Source organism: Diachasma alloeum, unplaced genomic scaffold (assembly GCF_001412515.2).
Source record: "Diachasma alloeum isolate Michigan unplaced genomic scaffold, Dall2.0 Dall_scaffold_00349, whole genome shotgun sequence".
Classification (NCBI taxonomy): Eukaryota; Metazoa; Arthropoda; class Insecta; order Hymenoptera; family Braconidae; genus Diachasma; species Diachasma alloeum.
Genome location: NW_021680488.1, coordinates 658,852 through 677,418, shown reverse-complemented (window position 1 = coordinate 677,418; position 18,567 = coordinate 658,852). Strand labels below are relative to the sequence as shown.

Genomic DNA, 18,567 nt, shown 5'->3' with positions numbered 1-18,567 from the left:
CAACCGGGGAAGTAGGAAGGACAATCGCAACGTTCCGAATATTGAGGGTCAAACGAAAGGAGCAGGAATAAGGATAATCGTCAAGGGTCTAAAGGGAGACATGACCCTCGCAAGGTATCCTTGCGACGTTTGAATCTTGCAACGTGGACCCCTTGTGCGGTATGGTATTTGCGACGTTTGACCCTCACAAGGCAGGACCCATGCGAGATATGATCCGGGCGACATTTGATCCTCGCAAGATATGATCTTTGCGAGTTATGACGTTTAATGTTTTGAGCCTCAGGACGTTTCATGCTTGTAAGGTATGGCCCTCGTGATGTTTGACCCTCGCAAGGTATAAGGCTACCGCCGGAAACTTGTTTCCGAAAAAATGTTCCCTGAAAAATTGATCCTCGAAAAGTTTCGCTCCAAAAAACAGAAAATCCTTTGAAAAAAACGGTGAAGAGTACTCCTAAAATAAAAAAAACCCTCTCCCCTTCGCAGGTGTAAAATTATTACAAAAAATATTTAAAAATGAAGAAAAACTTTATGGAAAAAATTAACAAATATAACATAAAGCCATACGTGGAATAAATAAATTAAATCATTACAAATATAAGAAAATAAATACAGAGTAAGTTAAACATAAATAACCAATGGAGCCGAATACAAGTAAACGAATCACAAAATGGAGCAGAAAGGAAAAATAAAAATAAAGTATGGGAAATATGGGAAATATTGTTCCGGAAATTATTTTCCCGGGAGCAGGTATCCTAAAACCTTTACCTTCTTTACCATTTAGAGGTAAATTACCAGTACTCTACTGTCTCCTATTAAACCGTAGAAAACCGCGATTTTTAGGGAACGACCCAAATCCTGCCCGAGAAAGTTAGCGTCGAATGAGAAGGCACCCAATTCCTGCTTCATGAAAACTCCTCCTCCCATGAGAACCCGAACTATATTCCATGCTATGATCATAAAAAAAGTAAAAAAAATTCACAACTTCTGGACATCGTGCTTCAACAAAAACACAGAATCCCCGGATACATTAAAAATCCTTCCACAGAAATATCCCCAAAAATCGGCAAGTCAATCGTAAAAAAATCTCTGAACGACAATTGTCGGAGAATTTGAGTGAAACAACTGGTGATTAAATAAAACGAATTATTGTTAAATGTAATCAACTCACAATCATTCAAGATATGGCTGGAATATTCGACATTGAGTTACATGATGGTGATAACGTACCTCAGGATGAGTCCGACGATGACATTATCGAAGCTGCTGAGGTACGTAATAATTAATTATTATTGCACAATTACATGACATTCGAATTGTTAATCAATTTATTTTATCGCATTCATTGTTGTTAATTGCTATCAATGACGAGACAATGATGTTTGTTTTTCAGGGAGAGTACGATACTAATCCGAATGTAAATGCTATTTTGGAGTAAGTAATGATTATTCGATTGTTGAAGTAATTGAGAATGATAATTTATTGACGATTTCCTTTTTTTCAAAGTGACACGACAGAGGACTTTTTGTTGGAAGGGCGTCAGCTCGTTAATGAGTGGGTTTAGGAGGAAATGTCAACAAATGTTTTTTGTAGAGAATTTTTGCAGCTACAAAAAAGGTTTAGATACACTTCTTGCTAAATCCTATCGTTACCGAGATAATTACATTTTTCATGGGATCAAATTTAATGAGGGGAGATTTTTTTAATTACCTCATCTTTAAGAGTCGCTTGATCCTTAAGACTATATCTGACCCTCAACTCTAAACGTCCTCAAGAGTTATTTGACATTCAAAACCCTTTAACCTCCAACTCTAAACGTTTTTAAGGGTCATGTCACTCAAAATCATTTGGCCCTCATCTCCAAATGTTCTCGAGAGCTATTTAACCCTTGAAATCATTTAACCTTCAATCATAAACATATTTAAGGGTTATTTGACCCTCACGATTATTGGACTCTCGATCCCAAACGTCCTGAAGAGACATTTGACCCTCAACTCCAAACCACCTCGAAGGCCATTTGACCCTCCTGGTCATTCGGCCTTTAACTGTAAACGTTCTTAAGGGCCGGTTGACCCTCAAGACCAGTTTTTCCTCAATCGTAAACGTTTTTAAGGATCGACCCTCCAAACCAATAAAGTCTCAATCCTATAGTCTATATAAAGGTTGTTTGACACTCTAAATCAATTAACCCTCAACTCTGAACGTACTTAAATGTTGTTTGACCCTTAAGACCATGTGCTCCTCAACTTTAAACGTTCTTAAGGATCGGTTGACCCTCAAAACCAGTTAATCCTGAATCCTGAATGTCTTAAATAATTCCTCAATCCTTAAAACCATGTGAACCTCTACTCCAAATGTCTTCAAGGGCTATTTGACCCTCAAGACTATTTGCGCCTCAACTCTAAACGTTCTTAAGGATCGTTTGACCTTCAAAACCAGTCAACCCTCAACGCTGAACGTTCTGAACAGTTCTTTAATCTTCAAAACCATTTGGCCCTCAACCCCAAACGTCTTCAAGGGCTTTTTGACCCTCAAGACTATTTGCACCTCAACTCTAAACGTTTTTAAGGATCGTTTGACATTCAAAACCAATTAACCCTCAACCCTACGTGTTCTGAATAGTTCTTTAATTTTCAAAACCATTTGATCTTCAACTGCGATCGTCTTCAAGGGCTATTTGACCCTCAAGACTATTTGTCCCTCAACTCTAAACGTTCTTAAGGATCGTTTGACCTTCAAGACCAATTAACCCTCAACCCTACGTGTTCTGAATAGTTCTTTAATTTTCAAAACCATTTGATCCTCAACTGCGATTGTCCTCAAGGGCTATTTGACCCTCAAGACTATTTGTCCCTCAACTCTAAAAGTTCTTAAGGATCGTTTGACATTCAAAACCAATCAACCCTCAACCCTACGCGTTCTGAATAGTTCTTTAATTTTCAAAACCATTTGATCCTCAACTCCAAACGTCCCCAAGGGCCGTTTGACCCTCAACTACAACCAAAAACAAATCCCCTCAATCCTCTCTCATCACCCACAACCAAGACAATCCAAAGATATCCCCAAAAAATCGGAGAGATGCAATTCCCCCATTCTTCCAGCTCCGAAAATGTCGAGAGGGTTCAGTTGTCCGAGCAGACTGTCAACCCAGGTCAGGACAAGGTCGGTCCCAAGGACTTCGAGCTATGTAAAATCCTCGGAGAAGGTGGATACGGTAAAGTCTTTCAAGTGCGCAAGGTCTCGGGCAAAGACAAGGGGAGTATATTCGCGATGAAAGTCCTTTGCAAGGCCTCGATAATTCGGAATCAGAAGGACACAGCTCACACCAAGGCTGAGAGGAACATCCTGGAGGCTGTGAAGCATCCCTTCATCGTCAACCTGATTTATGCCTTTCAAACCGGTGGAAAACTCTATCTCATTCTGGAGTACTTGTGTGGAGGGGAACTCTTCACTTATCTCGATAGGGAGGGCATATTCCTGGAGGACACAGCGTGCTTCTATCTCTCGGAGATCATCCTCGCTCTGGAGCATCTTCACAAACTGGGGATCATCTACAGGGACTTGAAGCCCGAGAATATTCTGCTGGATAGGGAGGGACATGTCAAACTGACGGACTTTGGTTTGTGCAAGGAACACATTGGCGAGGGAATTGTCACTCATACTTTTTGTGGAACCATTGAGTACATGGCGCCGGAGATATTGACCAGGAGTGGACATGGCAAGGCTGTGGACTGGTGGAGTCTTGGGGCTCTCATGTACGATATGCTGACTGGAATGGTGAGTGAGAGGTCGAATAGCGAATTTTTCGTCGTATAATGATTATTATTTTATTCAGTAAATTTTTGGGTTCATTGCCCTTCCAGTAACAATAGGGAGAATGCATCGATGTACAAAATGAGAATACAAACAAATATATATAGAGGAGAGAAACTCTTTTATTTATCTGTATATGACATTATAATCTTATTTCAAAGAAGATGAGAGGTGAAAAGACTGGTGAAGATGTAAAACAAAGAAAACTTTTGTAACATCAAAGAAATAAATGAATTGAATTTAATTGAATATATAGGGGAGAGTGGGGCAAAATGAAATGTCGAAAAACAACGATGAGACGCAATTCAAGCAAAAAACATTTTTTTATTAACTTTTGTTTTTCAACTTTTTTAACAGTTTGGTACATGCCGTACTATAGATTCAACCATTTTCAATCATCAAATTTGTCAATTAAATTGCATGATAAAATTGAAAAAAAAAATTATGAATATTTAGCGTCATTCAATTAACATTTTGCGCAGAATAATAATTTTTAAAAACATTCGTTGTTTATAAATAAATAAATTGTTTAAACTTTCGTAAACCTTATTTTTTCAGGCATGCAATCGATTTCTGATAAAATTCTGAATATGAATAAATTTGTTACGATTCCGAACAAATGAATAAAAATGAAGTGCGTTTTGAAATTTGCAGCCCCCTTTCACCGCAGACGACAGAAAAAAAACAATCGAAAAAATTCTGAAAGGAAAGCTAGCGTTACCCCAATACCTCACCCCGGACGCCAGAGACCTGATAAGAAAACTCCTGAAGAGACAAGTTGCTCAGCGACTTGGCTCTGGCCCCGAGGACGCCAAACAGATAATGAGCCACAACTTCTTCAAACATATTAACTGGCAGGACGTTATATCGAGGAAACTTGAGCCACCGTTCAAGCCAGCACTCAAGAGCGCTGACGATACTTCACAGTTTGATGAACAATTCACGCAAACTGTCCCTGTGGATTCGCCTGTGGAGAGCACTCTGAGCGAGTCTGCTAACATGATTTTTCAGGGCTTTACTTACGTCGCCCCGAGTGTCCTCGAGGGCTTGTACAGTCAGTCCAAGGTGGGGAATTCACGGAGTCCGAGGCGAAATTATCTGGGGACGAGTCATGGCGGCAGGGGCTTCTCCCCTAGGAGCTTGGATATTAGTAATCGAACGCATTTTCAGACTCAACAGAGGTAAATTTAGTTGATTATCGGTTGATTATTAAGTATGTTAATTAATGTTAGTTTATAATATGTCAATGAAGACTAATAGTTGAATATGAAGGGGTTGATATTTTTTTTTAGTACTTAAAAGGGTGAAAATCAAGATTGTTATTTCATTTTTTAAGATTTCATTCTTCGTTTTGTTTAAACTGAGTTTTTTAAATCCAAGTTTATGAAAATCGCAAATTCTGCAGTAGAATTCACTGTTCATATCTTTAAATTGGTGAATTATTTCAATAACGAGTAAATCGATAAGAAAAATGTGAAAAAACATTTTTTGTAAAGAATTTTCCCAGCTACAAGAAAATCTGATGACATTTTGCTCTGGATCCACTCGTATTCGAGACAATTCATAATTAAAGAGGTTTAACTTCATGAAAATTCATGATTATCACATCTTTTAATTATCCAAAATGTCAAGACATTTTTTGTAAAAAATTTTTTCAGCTACAAAAAAATCTCATGACATTTTGTTCTAGATCCACTTGCAGTCGAGACAATTCATAATTAAAAAGCTCTAATTTCATGAAAATTCATGATTATCACATCTTATAATTATCCAATTATCTCAATAACCAGTGAACTTAGATGAAACATCAGCAAAAATTTTTGTAGTCAATTCCCTCCACTCCAAGACACTCCAAATTTATCAAAACTAGGATTCCCATGACCTTTCGTCTCTCACCCAATTGTATTGATCTTCTGCCACAGGTTTCAACCCCTCGGCCACAACAGCATGGATGACACCGAGATGATGGATATCGGTCACCTCTCAGGGAACGCATAGCCAACCGGGAAATTCCTCCTAAAAACTGCCGAAAAGTCCCCGTGAGCCCCCCCACTTGCTTAATAATTTCCTTCCATCGCATTAATTTGGCAATTTATCAATGGGCCACTGGGACGTTAATCCTCTTGGTATCGTTTTCAAGTGTATATAAATTATAATATAAAACGTGGGAAAATGGGCAATCGACTGTGAATTTCCAGAACGAGGCTCTTGATTTTTTTAATCTAAACATTATGTCTGTTTCTTCCTTTTGTATGAGCCATTTAGGATCTATTACGAGCGAAATTACCCAGGTGTTCACCACGAAAAAAATTGACTAGAATGGGGAATCAAGCGTAATTTGTTAGTATTAACTTTTGATCAATTGATTGGGAGAGAGTGGGGCGAAGTGGAATAGTATGGAAACGGGAGGGACGAAGGAAGTGATCGGAAGAATTAAATTTTCTTGAGGGTCCAATGGGAGAGACAGGTGGAGGGGTCAAGAGGATCAAACGGGAGAGACGAGCGAAGGGATCACTCCACTCGTCTCTCCCATTAGACCTTCAAGAACGTTTGACCCTTCTGATTACTGTGCTTGTCTCTCCCGTTTGACCCTTCATTATTTTTTTGAGCAATAGAGATGGAAAAAAAGTTATCTGAATTTTGTTCTATATTTGTTTTTTGGAACAATTCCACTTTGACCCACGCTCTCCCAAAGATGTCGAACTTTAATGATCAAGGGAGAATTGGACAAAATGGAACGGTATCGAATTTTGTTGTTTAAGTGATCAGAAGACTCGAACTTTCTTGAGGGTCAAATGGGAGAGATCGGTGGAGGGGTCAAGAGGGTCAAACGGGAGAGACGAGTGGAGTGATCACTCCACTCGTCTCTCCCATTAGATCCTTATGAAAGTTTGACCCTTCTGATTACTCTCCTCGTTTCTCCGGTTGACCCTAAATAAAATTTGACCCTTCATCATTTTTTTGAGTAACAGACATGGAAAAAAAGTTATCTAAATTTTGCTCTATATTCGTTTTTTGATACCGTTCCACTTTGACCCACGCTCTACTAAAGACGTCGAATTTTAGTGATCAAGGGAGAGTGGGACAAAGTGGAATGGTAACGAATTTCGTTGTTTAAGGGTCAAGCAGTGTTGAGGGTCAAACGGGAGAGACGAACGAAGTGATCAGAAGAATCAAACTTTCTTGAGGGTCAAATGGGAGAGATCGGTGGAGGGGTCAAGAGGGTCAAACGGGAGAGACGAGTGGAGTGATCACATAGGTATTTTTCTCGTCTCTCCCATTAGATCCTTAAGAACGTTTGACCCTTCTGATTACTCTCCTCGTTTCTCCGGTTGACCCTAAATAAAATTTGACCCTTCATTTTTTTTAGTAATGAGATGAAAGAAAAAGTTATCTGAACTGTGCTCTACATTCGTCTTTTGATACAATTTCACTTTGCCCCATCATTTTCCTCAGTTGTGAGGCTATGACTTTTTTTTTTGTCGAATGATGATTGTACACTGAGAGAAAAACGACAGAGTTCTCGAACAAGGCTTACTTATGCCAAGAAAATAATTTTTTAAGAATTATCAAAAAAGGATTTTTTGGGCCAAATATGTGATGAGTTCACCTAGATGACAAATTTTTGGCGTCAAAATAGATTTCAGTAGCAAAGTGGTCAAACGGTTTAAGCTGATTTTGACTATTGGCCAGTTTTCAATGAATATCTCGAAAACTAAGGGAGATGGCAAAATTTTTCTCATATTCTTTCTAGTAGCACTCAATTGGATCTACAAAAAAGGTTATTATGAAAATTTCGCTATCTTTCTTAAATTCGGAAATATTTCTGGAAAACTGAACTAAAGACTAAATTGACTTGAACCATTTGACTACTTCGCTACTGATTTACTAGTTCCAAAAAATTGCATTCTCTTTACATATAAATTTACTTCTATATGATATATTTTCATCCAGAAAAGGCACCGTCTCGTGTGAACTATCTGCCTCTTGAGCCAAATATTTCGTTACTATCGAAAACACAGCGATTATTCTTGTTTGAGACTTTGAAATTCGAATCAATTTCTTTTCTGGCAATTTTTAACTAGCGATTTTATTGGCCCAAACAAGACTTGTTTGGGAACCCGTTGGTTTTTCTCTCAGTGTAGATTTGATCAAGGTAAACGTGGTTTTGCAATACGAAAGTGTTTAGTTGAGTTGTTTAATCTCAAGTATGGAGAAACAGTTGTTGAATAGAATTACGTGCCTGGCAGAGCGTGTGATCCAATGCTGGGGGAAGTGTCTGCTGTTTTTGGTGGGAGAGGGAGGTTTCATGGATGAAAAAATTTAATGGAAAGCCCAGCACTTTCTCTGAGAAATTCTATTGATTTCTATTGGAACTCTGTGAGAGGTCTGTTGAAGTTATACTAGAATTGTTGGGCCTGCATTTTCTATATATATTTTTTTTTTGGAAGTGGAAAAAATATTTCTTTGGAAAAAATTGAAAAATTTATGCCCAAGAATTTCTATAGAAAAATCAAAATCTCTCAACTTTTTTCTATCGAACATCTCTTGATGAAACGAGATATTTAACATGTTCATTGAATCCTTTGAGGGAAAATGTCATCAGACCTTTTTTGTAGCTGACAAAATTTCCCATAAAAATGTCTTCGGACATTTTCTCCCAAATCTATTCATTAACGAGATATTAACATGTTCAATGAATGCTCATTTTCCAAAAATTTGAATTCCAGTCAGGTTGACTCCAGTTGTTAAATCATCTCAGTAATTTGTCACTTTATGAGAATGACACATGATCAAACCTTTCTGCAGTTGGAAAAATTCTCTACAAAAAAAGTCTCCTGACATTTTTCCTCAAGTCCCTCCTCATTTACATAATTTCATGTCCAACAAAATCTGAAAAATGAAAAAACTCGACGAGTAATATTTTCCTTTTTATCAATAGTTTATTTATCTCGAAAACGCGTCTCTTGAGGACAAAATGTAACAAGACTTTTTTGTAGCTGACAAAATTCCCCACAAAAATGCCTATTCACATTTTCCTCTTCACCCCCTCGATCCCGAGATAATTAAACATTCGCCAAGACGTGAAAAATCGATTGGTCCCATTCTCCTCTGTAAAAATTCTTTAATGCATTTCCAAGTAAACAATCCCATCACCAAACAAAAGAAGCAGACATTATCCTCGATGCGTCCCTGGTGCTTTCCACGAACTACAAAAAAACTATTTAAAAAACTATTTAAAAAACCCTAAAAAATTAATTGTGTTAGCTTCTCTCGTCCTTTGCCACCACATGTAAAAAATAATGACAATGATTGCGCTCATGTTGCCTCTACCATGTAAATAGAAAAAGAAAATCTCCGATGAAGGTGTAATCCACATCACCCAGAAAAATCAACAGAAGAGTTGATTCTTCACTCACCAATTATACTTCTTTTCCAGATTTAATGAAAAATAAATATTGCAGGTTGAATTATTGTTCTCATATGTTATTTCTCCATTTTTCGTACACAGTTATAACAATTGTTCATATAATTTTTTTTTGATTTTTATTTTCCTGTCAATATACAAACGGCCGATTTATTGTTATTTTTTGTCGCTCGTTAATTGTCATGTCTAATACATTAACCGTAATAAATATTGCGTTTTCCACTTTGTCTATTTATTGTTATACATTGGGCAATAGAAAAACCGTCCTGCCTTTTTTTTAATTAGTAAAATAAATTAAGTAAACGAGTTGATGTGTAATTGTTTAGAATAAGGAGCTGATTGTATCCCTAATGTTTCGTTTATATATTTCGTTTCTGGATTTTCAGAGAGGAAGATGTCGGTTTGAACATTCATTTTATTTCGATATCGGGGAGAGTGCAAAATGCTTTTTTGCGTTACATTTGTTCATTTTAAATTGAATACGGAAGATTTTATATTGTTTTTGAAATGTCAAAGTCTGAAACTCAATGTTTGCAGCTAATTTTTTGAGTTTTCATTTTGTAAATGTCAAATTATCTCAATAATGAGGGACTTTAGGAGGAAATGTCACAAGATCTTTTTTGTGAACAAGAAAATTCTTTACGGAAATGTCTTGTGACATTTTTTTCTAAATTTACTCCCTACCAAGCAGGGATAGCCAAATTTGTAATATTTTATTACGATTACTTTTGGAGCCCTTAAATAGATAACATCAACCTTGAAATTATTTGAGCAAATAAGTATCATCAATTCAAATATTCAAATTTTGAACTATTTTATCAATCAATAATTTGAGGTAGGAAGATTGACAATTACTTGTGTAATCGAAAATCCCCTTTCAAAAAATTTGAATTATTCACTTAGTAGTAAATTTACAGTTTCATATTAGCAAATTTTAAATATTTCATTATTCGTAAAAATCAGATTATTAATATTATATTATTTGAAAAATTGAATCAACATATTGTAAACCTTCAATAATTTAAGGGTCAAATCCGTGCAATATTACAGAAATTTAATATTGATGGGGATCCCTGCTATCAAGATAATTAAACATTTTACATCATGTAAAAAAAAAGAATGTTCAATCAAAATTAATTATCAATTATTGCTATTATTAAATATTAAATTGCATATGAACGATTTAATAATATATTTAACATTTGAAAATTTTGAAAGTCAACATTTTCATTTCATTTGTCAACTTTTCAGTCGCTTTTGGTGTGAAAAATTACTAAAATAAGAATTAGAATTTGCTAAATTTCAAAATATAGCGGTATCCACTTATTTTAGGAGGAAATGTCTTAAGATCGTTTTTGCAGCTAAGAAAATTCTCTACAGGAATGTCTTTTTGACATTTCCTCCTAAATTCACTCCTTACCGAGATAAATAAACATTTCACATGACGTAAAAAATAAAGAACCGCTGATTTCATTTCTCAATATTTCATTCTTCTTTATTGCAAAAAAAAAAATTAACTGATTTTGGAGAAAATGCCATCAAACAATACATTCCGCTCAAAAAAATTCTCTAAAAAAATCCTCACGTTAAAAATGATCGATTCAATCAACATAAACATTCAATTAACGCTATAATTAAACATCAAATTCAATATCAAATACTTCCATCCAAACTATACTGCCCAAAACACCGAATGAAAACTTTTGCAATTAAAAAAATTGAAAACCAAAAATTTCCCTCAGTCTAAAATAAAAAAAAACGCTAAAAAAATAAACTATTGAATTCTGCTCTCTCTCCCCTGATCAAAAACTAAACTTACGAAAATATAATATCCCTTAATTTAAATAATCGTATTAAATTCGTCGTCAGGTAATCGCAAAGAGCACGACCCTGCTCATCACTAAAATATTTCATAAAAAAATAATTAGTAATTACTTACATAATCTCATTATTTCGATAGCTAGGCGAAAATCAACTCCTTATCTCACTCAACTACAATGTGTCCGTGTTAATTAATGATTAGATTCATCAAATGTGGGAAGAAGAGTGTTATGGGCCTGTGATTAAAAGCACTCACTCATTCATTCACTCAAAAAATTCACCATCAATTAAATACCTCACAATGTATTGCTCACTCGACTCACACATATTCCCCTTACACATCACGTTCATTTGGATGCATAAGAAGTAATAAGAATACAGATACTTATTATTTTCATGTTACAATATACCTCTACTGTTCTGTACTGTTGTGGTCTATTTGAGTTGTGTAATGTCTGTTCACACGCATTTCACTAACAATAATGTTCCTTCGGACTTTATTATGTTTTTGTCTTAAATATTTCAGTCCTTGAGTAAACTTGCCCCTCGAGGGCACAGTTATCCTTCATTATTTGTTTTTTTACCTAATTTCTAGTTTCCACCACTGCACAATACAATTAATTAAACGTACAAATATATTGCATTTTAAATCATGGATTTCGACGCTATGCATCCGGAGAGGATTCCCACCTCCTAGTTTTTACGAAGCACTTATTTCAGTTGTGAATTTATCAAAAGAATTTTAATTAGTGTTTTTTTTACAATTCAGGATTTTTCTGTTTTTTGTTGAGGGTCAAATGGTCTTAGGATGGAAGGACCCTTTCTAATCAGTCTGCTCTGACACTTTGACCCTTGACTCTAGACGTTCTCAAGGGCTATTTGACCCTCAAGAACATTTGAACATTCCTCAGAGGTCGTTTGAACTCTAATTTTAAATGTGTTTAAGGATCGTTTGACCCTCAAGACTATTTGACCTCGTCTGCCGACGTCCATAAGTTGTTTGACCTCCAAAATCATTTGATCGTCAACTTTAAACGTCACGAAGGGTAATTGCCCCTCAACTCCAAACGTCTTTGAAGGTTTTTTAACCCTCACAATCATTTGTCTCACAATTGAAAATGCCTTCAAGGGTCTCGACTCTCACCTCCAAACGTTCTTAAGGGTCAGTTGATCTTCAAGGCCATTTGACCCTCAACTCCAACCGTCCTTAAGGGCGGTTTGACCCTCAAGATCATTTGTCCTTTGACATCAAACGTTTTTCAGGGTCGCTTGACCCTTCAGACCATTTGACCCACAACTCGAAACACCTTTAAGGATCGTTTGACCTTCAAAATCATTCTACTCTCAACTCCAAACGTCCTTAAGGCTCGTTTGACCCTTAAGATCATTTGATCCTCACCTCCACAAGTCAGTTGAGGGTCGTTTGACTCTCGAAATCATTTAACCTGAAACTCCAAACGCTGGTAAGGCTCGTTGGACCTTCAAAGTCGTTTTACTCTGAACTTCAAACGTCCTCAAGGATCCGTTGATCCTCAAGATCATTTGTCCTTTGACTACAGATGGTTTTTAGGGTCGTTTGACCCTTAAAACCATTTGAGCTTCATCATAAACACCTTTACAGGTCGTTTGACCGTCAAAATCATTTGACTCTCAACTCCAAACGTCCTTAAAGATCAGTTATCCCTCCCCTTCAAATGTTTTTAAGGGGCGTTTGACTCTCAAAATCATTTGACCCACAATTCCAAATGTCTTCAAGGGTTGTTTGACTTTAACTCTAAACATCTTTAAAGATCATTTGGGTCTCAGAACCATTTGACCCTCAACTCCGAATGTCTCTAAGGTAGGTTCACCCTCAAGACCATTTGACCCTCAATTAAAAACAAAAAAATATTTCCTGAATTGTGCTGAATGGTAGTTTGTCCTAGTATTTCATTTTACCCCGAATTTCTCTAAACATCTTCAATTGTGACATGAGATAAGCAAATTCTAAGATATTCCCCAACAGCAAATCTCCAAATGAAATTGATTCCTCTCCAATTAACCAATTCACAACTGATTATTTATTTTTTCTCTAATCTGCAGTACTCTACGCAGCATTGACGCTATTCGCCTTACACGATCATAGGGAAATATACGTAATAATAATGTTCCTTTGTGGGATTGTAATGTTTCATTCGTCGCAATTGGTTTAGAATGAATTTACTCAATCATTTGTTCGTGTTCAGCAAATTTGTTCTTGTTTTATTTATTGAGTTTCTCTTATGTTTTTCCTTTTTTTTTGTATAAAAAAATTATCCTGCTGGTGTCGCTGCTGCGGGGCAGTGGGACTGGAGTACGAACATGTGCTTTATTTTTTTTATTATTTCTTTTGAATTGAAATTTCCTCTTTCTAGATTTTAGTCGATTTTTTTCCCTGACGGTTGAGGATCAGTTTGCTAATTGCCATTAGCTGACCGTTGAATCGGCGGTATCACTGCGTCACGCTCAGTGCCGTATATTTTACCAGCTTTACGAGCCATGTTCCCGAGCATTTCCATGGAGTTCTTGTATGCTGATCGTAACGAGAGAGCCCATTCTTTTAAGCTTATTTCGTCCTGCAACGAATTCAATCAGTTTTTCATCGTTATTTCATGCGATTTCATGAATATTCTGGGTAACAAGTCTTGTTTTCTGGAGAAATCTGACTGAAGGGGTTGCTGGTGCATTTATATTTATGTTAAATCGTTGAGCATTAATTATTTCTGTCAATTTTTTCTCATGAAGACGTAATAGAAATTGTGTGTTTGCGGGAGAATTTTTTTTATGTTAGTTTCTCATAGATTTTTATTGTACCAGGTATCATTTTTGAGACACCACAGGTAAAGCTCCTGGGGCGGAGGGGGGATGGGACACTGTAGGTAAATCATGAGATTTCGCATTTTTATCGGCTTCAGTCACTGGACTACTACTACTCTCGGGGTTGGAGGGGCAAAGCCCCTCCGAGAGGGCATTTTCTGTTTTGATCGGGACATTTTTTCCCATCGAGATGATAATTTTTCGTACGCTGTTGACAAATCATGGGATTTCGCCTTGCTATCGACTTTTATGACCGGACTACTAATACTCTCGGGGTTGGAGGGGCGGAGCCCCTCCGGAAGGGCATTTTTATATTTTGATCGGGACATTTTTTCCCATCGATTGATAATTTTTCGTACACTATAGACAAATCATGAGAGTTCGCCTTTTTATCGGCTTCAGTGACTAGACTACTACTACTCTCGGGGTTGGAGGGGCGGAGCCCCTCCGGAAGGGCATTTTTATATTTTGATCGGGACATTTTTTCCCATCGATTGACAATTTTTCGTACACTATAGACAAATCATGAAATTTCGCCTTTTTATCGGCTTCAGTGACTAGACTACTACTACTCTCGGGGTTGGAGGGGCGGAGCCCCTCCGGAAGGGCATTTTTATATTTTGATCGGGACATTTTTTCCCATCGATTGACAATTTTTCGTACACTATAGACAAATCATAAAATTTCGCCTTTTTATCGGTTTCAGTGACTAGACTACTACTACTCTCGGGGTTGGAGGGGCGGAGCCCCTCCGGAAGGGCATTTTTATATTTTGATCGGGACATTTTTCCCCATCGATTGACAATTTTTCGTACACTATCGACAAATCATGAGAGTTCGCCTTTTTATCGGCTTTATTGACTGGAGGGACGAAGTCTTATCGGCTTTATTCTTAGGGATTGGAAGGACGAGTCCCCCCCGGGAGGGGCATCTTGATATCGTGATCAAGACATTCTTCCCCGATTGAAAATTTTTCGTACATACTCAACTAATCACAAGATGTCATGTTTTGATCGGCTTAATTGACTGGACTACTATTGGTTTTAGGGATTGGAGGGGCCAAGCCCCTCCGAGGGGAAGGAGGCATCCTTGGATGTAGTTCAGAATATTTGTTCCCATCGATTGACAATTTTTCGTACACAGTCGACTAATCAAGAAATTCACGTTTTCATCGGTTTCCTTGACTGAACTACTACTGCTCTCAGGGATTAAGGGGGCGAAGCCCCTCCAGGGCGAGGGAGAGTCATGCTTTCCAAAAACTAGAAATGTCGATTAAAAAAGTGATAACTCACCGGATTAGTAAGTACAATTTTCGCATCCCTCGTCCTCACCACGATGCACTGTTCCCCCTTGACATTCTGCAAATCAGGTGAGAGTTCCTCCACCTGCAACAAACATCCCCTCATAACTCCGCCGCCCCAAGGATCCCCAAGACCCCCTGCAAACGCTATCTACCTGATCCAGGAAGACGAGCTCAGGTTTCGTAGCGGACTCCGGATGCAGTTCCAACCTGTTCGGGTAGAGTTTAGCATACCTCGTCTGCCAAGCGCTGGCAAAAGGTCCCCCCAGTTTCTTGATATACCCGTGGAGAATGCAATCGGAGCCCTTCTCATCAGCGTCAAACCTCAACTTCTGCTTCGCCTTCTTCTTGTTCTCGACCTTATCCGCCTCGTTGTTAATCGTCTCGAAGACGGTCTCAGATACCTCCGCCTGCCACCTCTCAGATATGACAAGCGGAAAGTTCTTGTAGAGATCCTGATCGGCATCAGTAAGCTTGATCCCCTTGGTGTCCTCCTCATCAAAAGAGCCGATGTCAAAGGCATCAGCAGCGTTGACCTCACCCCTAGGCGGTATGAAGGGCGGCGTGTACTTCTGCAGATACACCTGCTGCCAATCAATCCCCCCGAAGAAGGAATGCTCCTTGAGCTCGTCGGCCCCCCTTCCCCTGCACCCTAACCTGGTGTTGATGTCCCGTTGCAGCAGTCCCTCAAGAAGCGACCGAAGTTCACGAGAGAAAGACTCCGGGAGTTCAACGTTCATCGTCAAGGTCATCCTATCGATCTCATGCTTGTCTTTGGTCTTGTGCTGTCTGAAGGGGCTGTGGCCCTTCAGCAATTTGTAAAGCATACAGCCGAATGAGAACCAGTCTGCGCTCGAGTCGTAAGCTGTTCCCTTAGACAAAACCTCAGGCGCCATGTAACCATGTGTCCCAACACTGGCATGGGGCTTCTTCTTCGAGAAGTCACAGGCCAAACCAAGATCCGATATCCTGACGTGGCCATGCTCATCAAGAAGTATGTTCGCCGGTTTGAGATCTCTGTAGACGATGTATCGTCTGTGCATGTGTTCAAGACCAAGAATTACTTCAGCCGCGTAAAATTTCATCTCAGGTTCATTGAATACTCCGTGCTGACTTAGGTGATAGTGGAGATCGCCACCGTTCATCAGATCGAGGATAAAGCATAATTTGTCGGGTGTGTGAAAGGCGTAGGTCATGCAGACTATGAAAGGACAGTCAACCCCGGTGCTGACTAGGGAGAGCATTATTCTCTCGTTTAAGGCCAGGGTTTCGCCTTGCTTCATCTTTATACGTTTTTTGTCGAGGCATTTCATAGCGTACATTTTACCGGTATCTGCTTTACGACAGCCGTATACTTCACCAAAACCACCACGGCCTATTATCCGGTGGACACTGAAGTCGTTCATTGTCAACTGGAAGACAATGATGGTTTGAGGTATTGATTTATTGGGGCGGGGGGAAATGGGGTACTTTACCTGGATGTTTAACTCGAGGTTTTTCCATTGGCAGAAGCGAGTGTATTTGTCACTGTAAATCAGGTTGAGGGAGTTAGTTTGGGGAGTGATATTTATTAAGGGGTGAACACCAACGATTGGGGCATGGCAACTCTTGGTTTGTGTAGTTTACCCCTTATTTTGAGATTTTTCAGGACTTTTCGTTTAGGGAAACAGGTGGAAATCATTTCAGTAGCGAAGTCGTCGAAGGGTTCAAGTCGGTTTTTGGCTGTTGGCCAGGGTTCAATGAATATCTCGAAATCTAATATAATTAGGCTAAGTAGCACTCAATCATAATTAGCACTCAATTCGCTCTACAAAAAAGGTTATTGTGAAAATTTCATCTCCGTTGAATTCGGAAATATTTCTGGAAAACTCAACTGAAGACTAAATTGACTTGAACCGTTTGACCACTCCGCTACTGATGTGGGGACTGTTTGGAAATTTAGGGTCACAAGGGCCACAAGAGTCATAACTGAGGTGGAGGGTTGATTTGCATCGAAGAAGAAAACTGTGGAAACCACACGTATGAAAAAATTCTATAGGATTCCCCCGTAGAATATCCTATAGGAAATCCTATGGAGAATTCGAACATTTTCAATAGGATTTTTCAGATAGAATTTCGCCTAATGCTCATTTTGAGATGGAAATCATGGACATTGTTATATTTATAAATAGATCTTATTTTTATTTATGACCGTCGCAAATTAGGAACTAGATATGACCATCATTATGCATCTGTATAGATGGTTTGCCATCAATTTACTTACAAATTACTTGTGACCATCATTTTTAGTTGGAAAAATTTTGTGTTGCATGACCGTCACAAGACGTCATTTTTTGGTCATATGATGCGATTTAAAAAATGACGGTCATTTTGCATCTCTAGTCAGAAGGGGCAAAATTGAGTGTTAGGGTTGATTTACAATTAAAAAGAATCGGCCATTCGCAGGTAGGTGTAGAATATTTCCTTTTAGTCTAGTCTATACTCTTGTTGTTTTTTCTTTTTGAAATTTCTTCATCAGCAAAAAAGTCAATGAAATGATTTTTTCGACAGACGTCACAATGTAAGATATGGAATGAAAATAGATAAATGTCCTCAGGAGTGATGACAGAGCTGAGAGAGACTCGCAAGGGATTTCAAGCCTTCGATTCTAGTTATTTATAACCGATATTTTTTTTTCTGCGCTATGTGTGCTACTGACTGATATTATGTAAAAAAAATGAGGGACAATGAATGAGATTACCAAACGGAATATCAATGACAGGTTCCGCAACACGCGACAATAATTGGCAGGCGATAGAATCGGGATTGGGAGTACGATGACAAGGTGATTTTGAATGGCAATGGAGCATGTTTTTCATGTAGGGGAGCGTGAGGCAAAGTGGAATGGTAGAAAACAACGAATGTAGTTCTTCACTTCTTTTTCCACCTTTATTACTAAAAAAATTATGAAGGGTCATATGTGCTTTAGGGTCAAACGGAAGTGACAGGTGGAGAGTCCAATTTTTTTAAGGATCAGACGGGAGGAACAAGTAGAGTAATCAGAAGGGTCAAACGTTCTCAAGTGTGAAATGGGAGAGACAAATGAAGTGATCACTTCGCTTGTCTCTCCCGTTTGACCCTCTTGACCCCTCCGCATGTCTCTCCCATTTGACCCTCAATACTATCTGATCTGTAAACACTCTTCCCTGATCAGTAAAATTCGTCGTTTTCAGAAGAGCGTGGGTCAAAGTAGAACGATATGAAAAAAATAATGTGGGGCAAAATTCAAATACCTTTTTTTCATCTCTATTACAAAAAAAAATTATGAAGGGTCAAATTTTGTTTAGGGTTAAGCAGTCTTAAGGGTCAAATGGGAGAGACAGGTGAAGGGTCA

At 38.2% G+C, this 18,567-nt stretch overlaps 2 protein-coding genes across 2 annotated transcripts in view; one reads left to right on the top strand and one right to left on the bottom strand.

The window, feature by feature from the left end:
* Positions 1-941: 941 nt before the first annotated feature.
* LOC107040941 (ribosomal protein S6 kinase beta-1) lies at positions 942-6,037 on the top strand. The gene is made up of 5 exons (XM_015261262.1): positions 942-1,268; positions 1,391-1,431; positions 3,099-3,774; positions 4,465-4,991; positions 5,733-6,037. The coding sequence occupies exons 1-5, from the start codon at positions 1,182-1,184 to the stop codon at positions 5,806-5,808; spliced, it is 1,407 nt and encodes a 468-aa protein (XP_015116748.1). The 5' UTR covers positions 942-1,181; the 3' UTR covers positions 5,809-6,037.
* A 4,201-nt stretch (positions 6,038-10,238) lies between these two features.
* Positions 10,239-18,567, bottom strand: part of LOC107040937 (G protein-coupled receptor kinase 1) — a 31,290-nt gene continuing 22,961 nt past the window's right edge. The window contains exons 6-9 of the mRNA XM_015261257.1: positions 16,670-16,721; positions 15,350-16,606; positions 15,187-15,279; positions 10,239-13,653 (exon numbers count right to left, since the gene is read on the bottom strand). Of these exons, the coding sequence (XP_015116743.1) occupies positions 13,495-13,653; positions 15,187-15,279; positions 15,350-16,606; positions 16,670-16,721 (1,561 nt within the window). The 3' untranslated portion in view covers positions 10,239-13,494. The remainder of the gene's footprint in view (positions 13,654-15,186; positions 15,280-15,349; positions 16,607-16,669; positions 16,722-18,567) is intronic.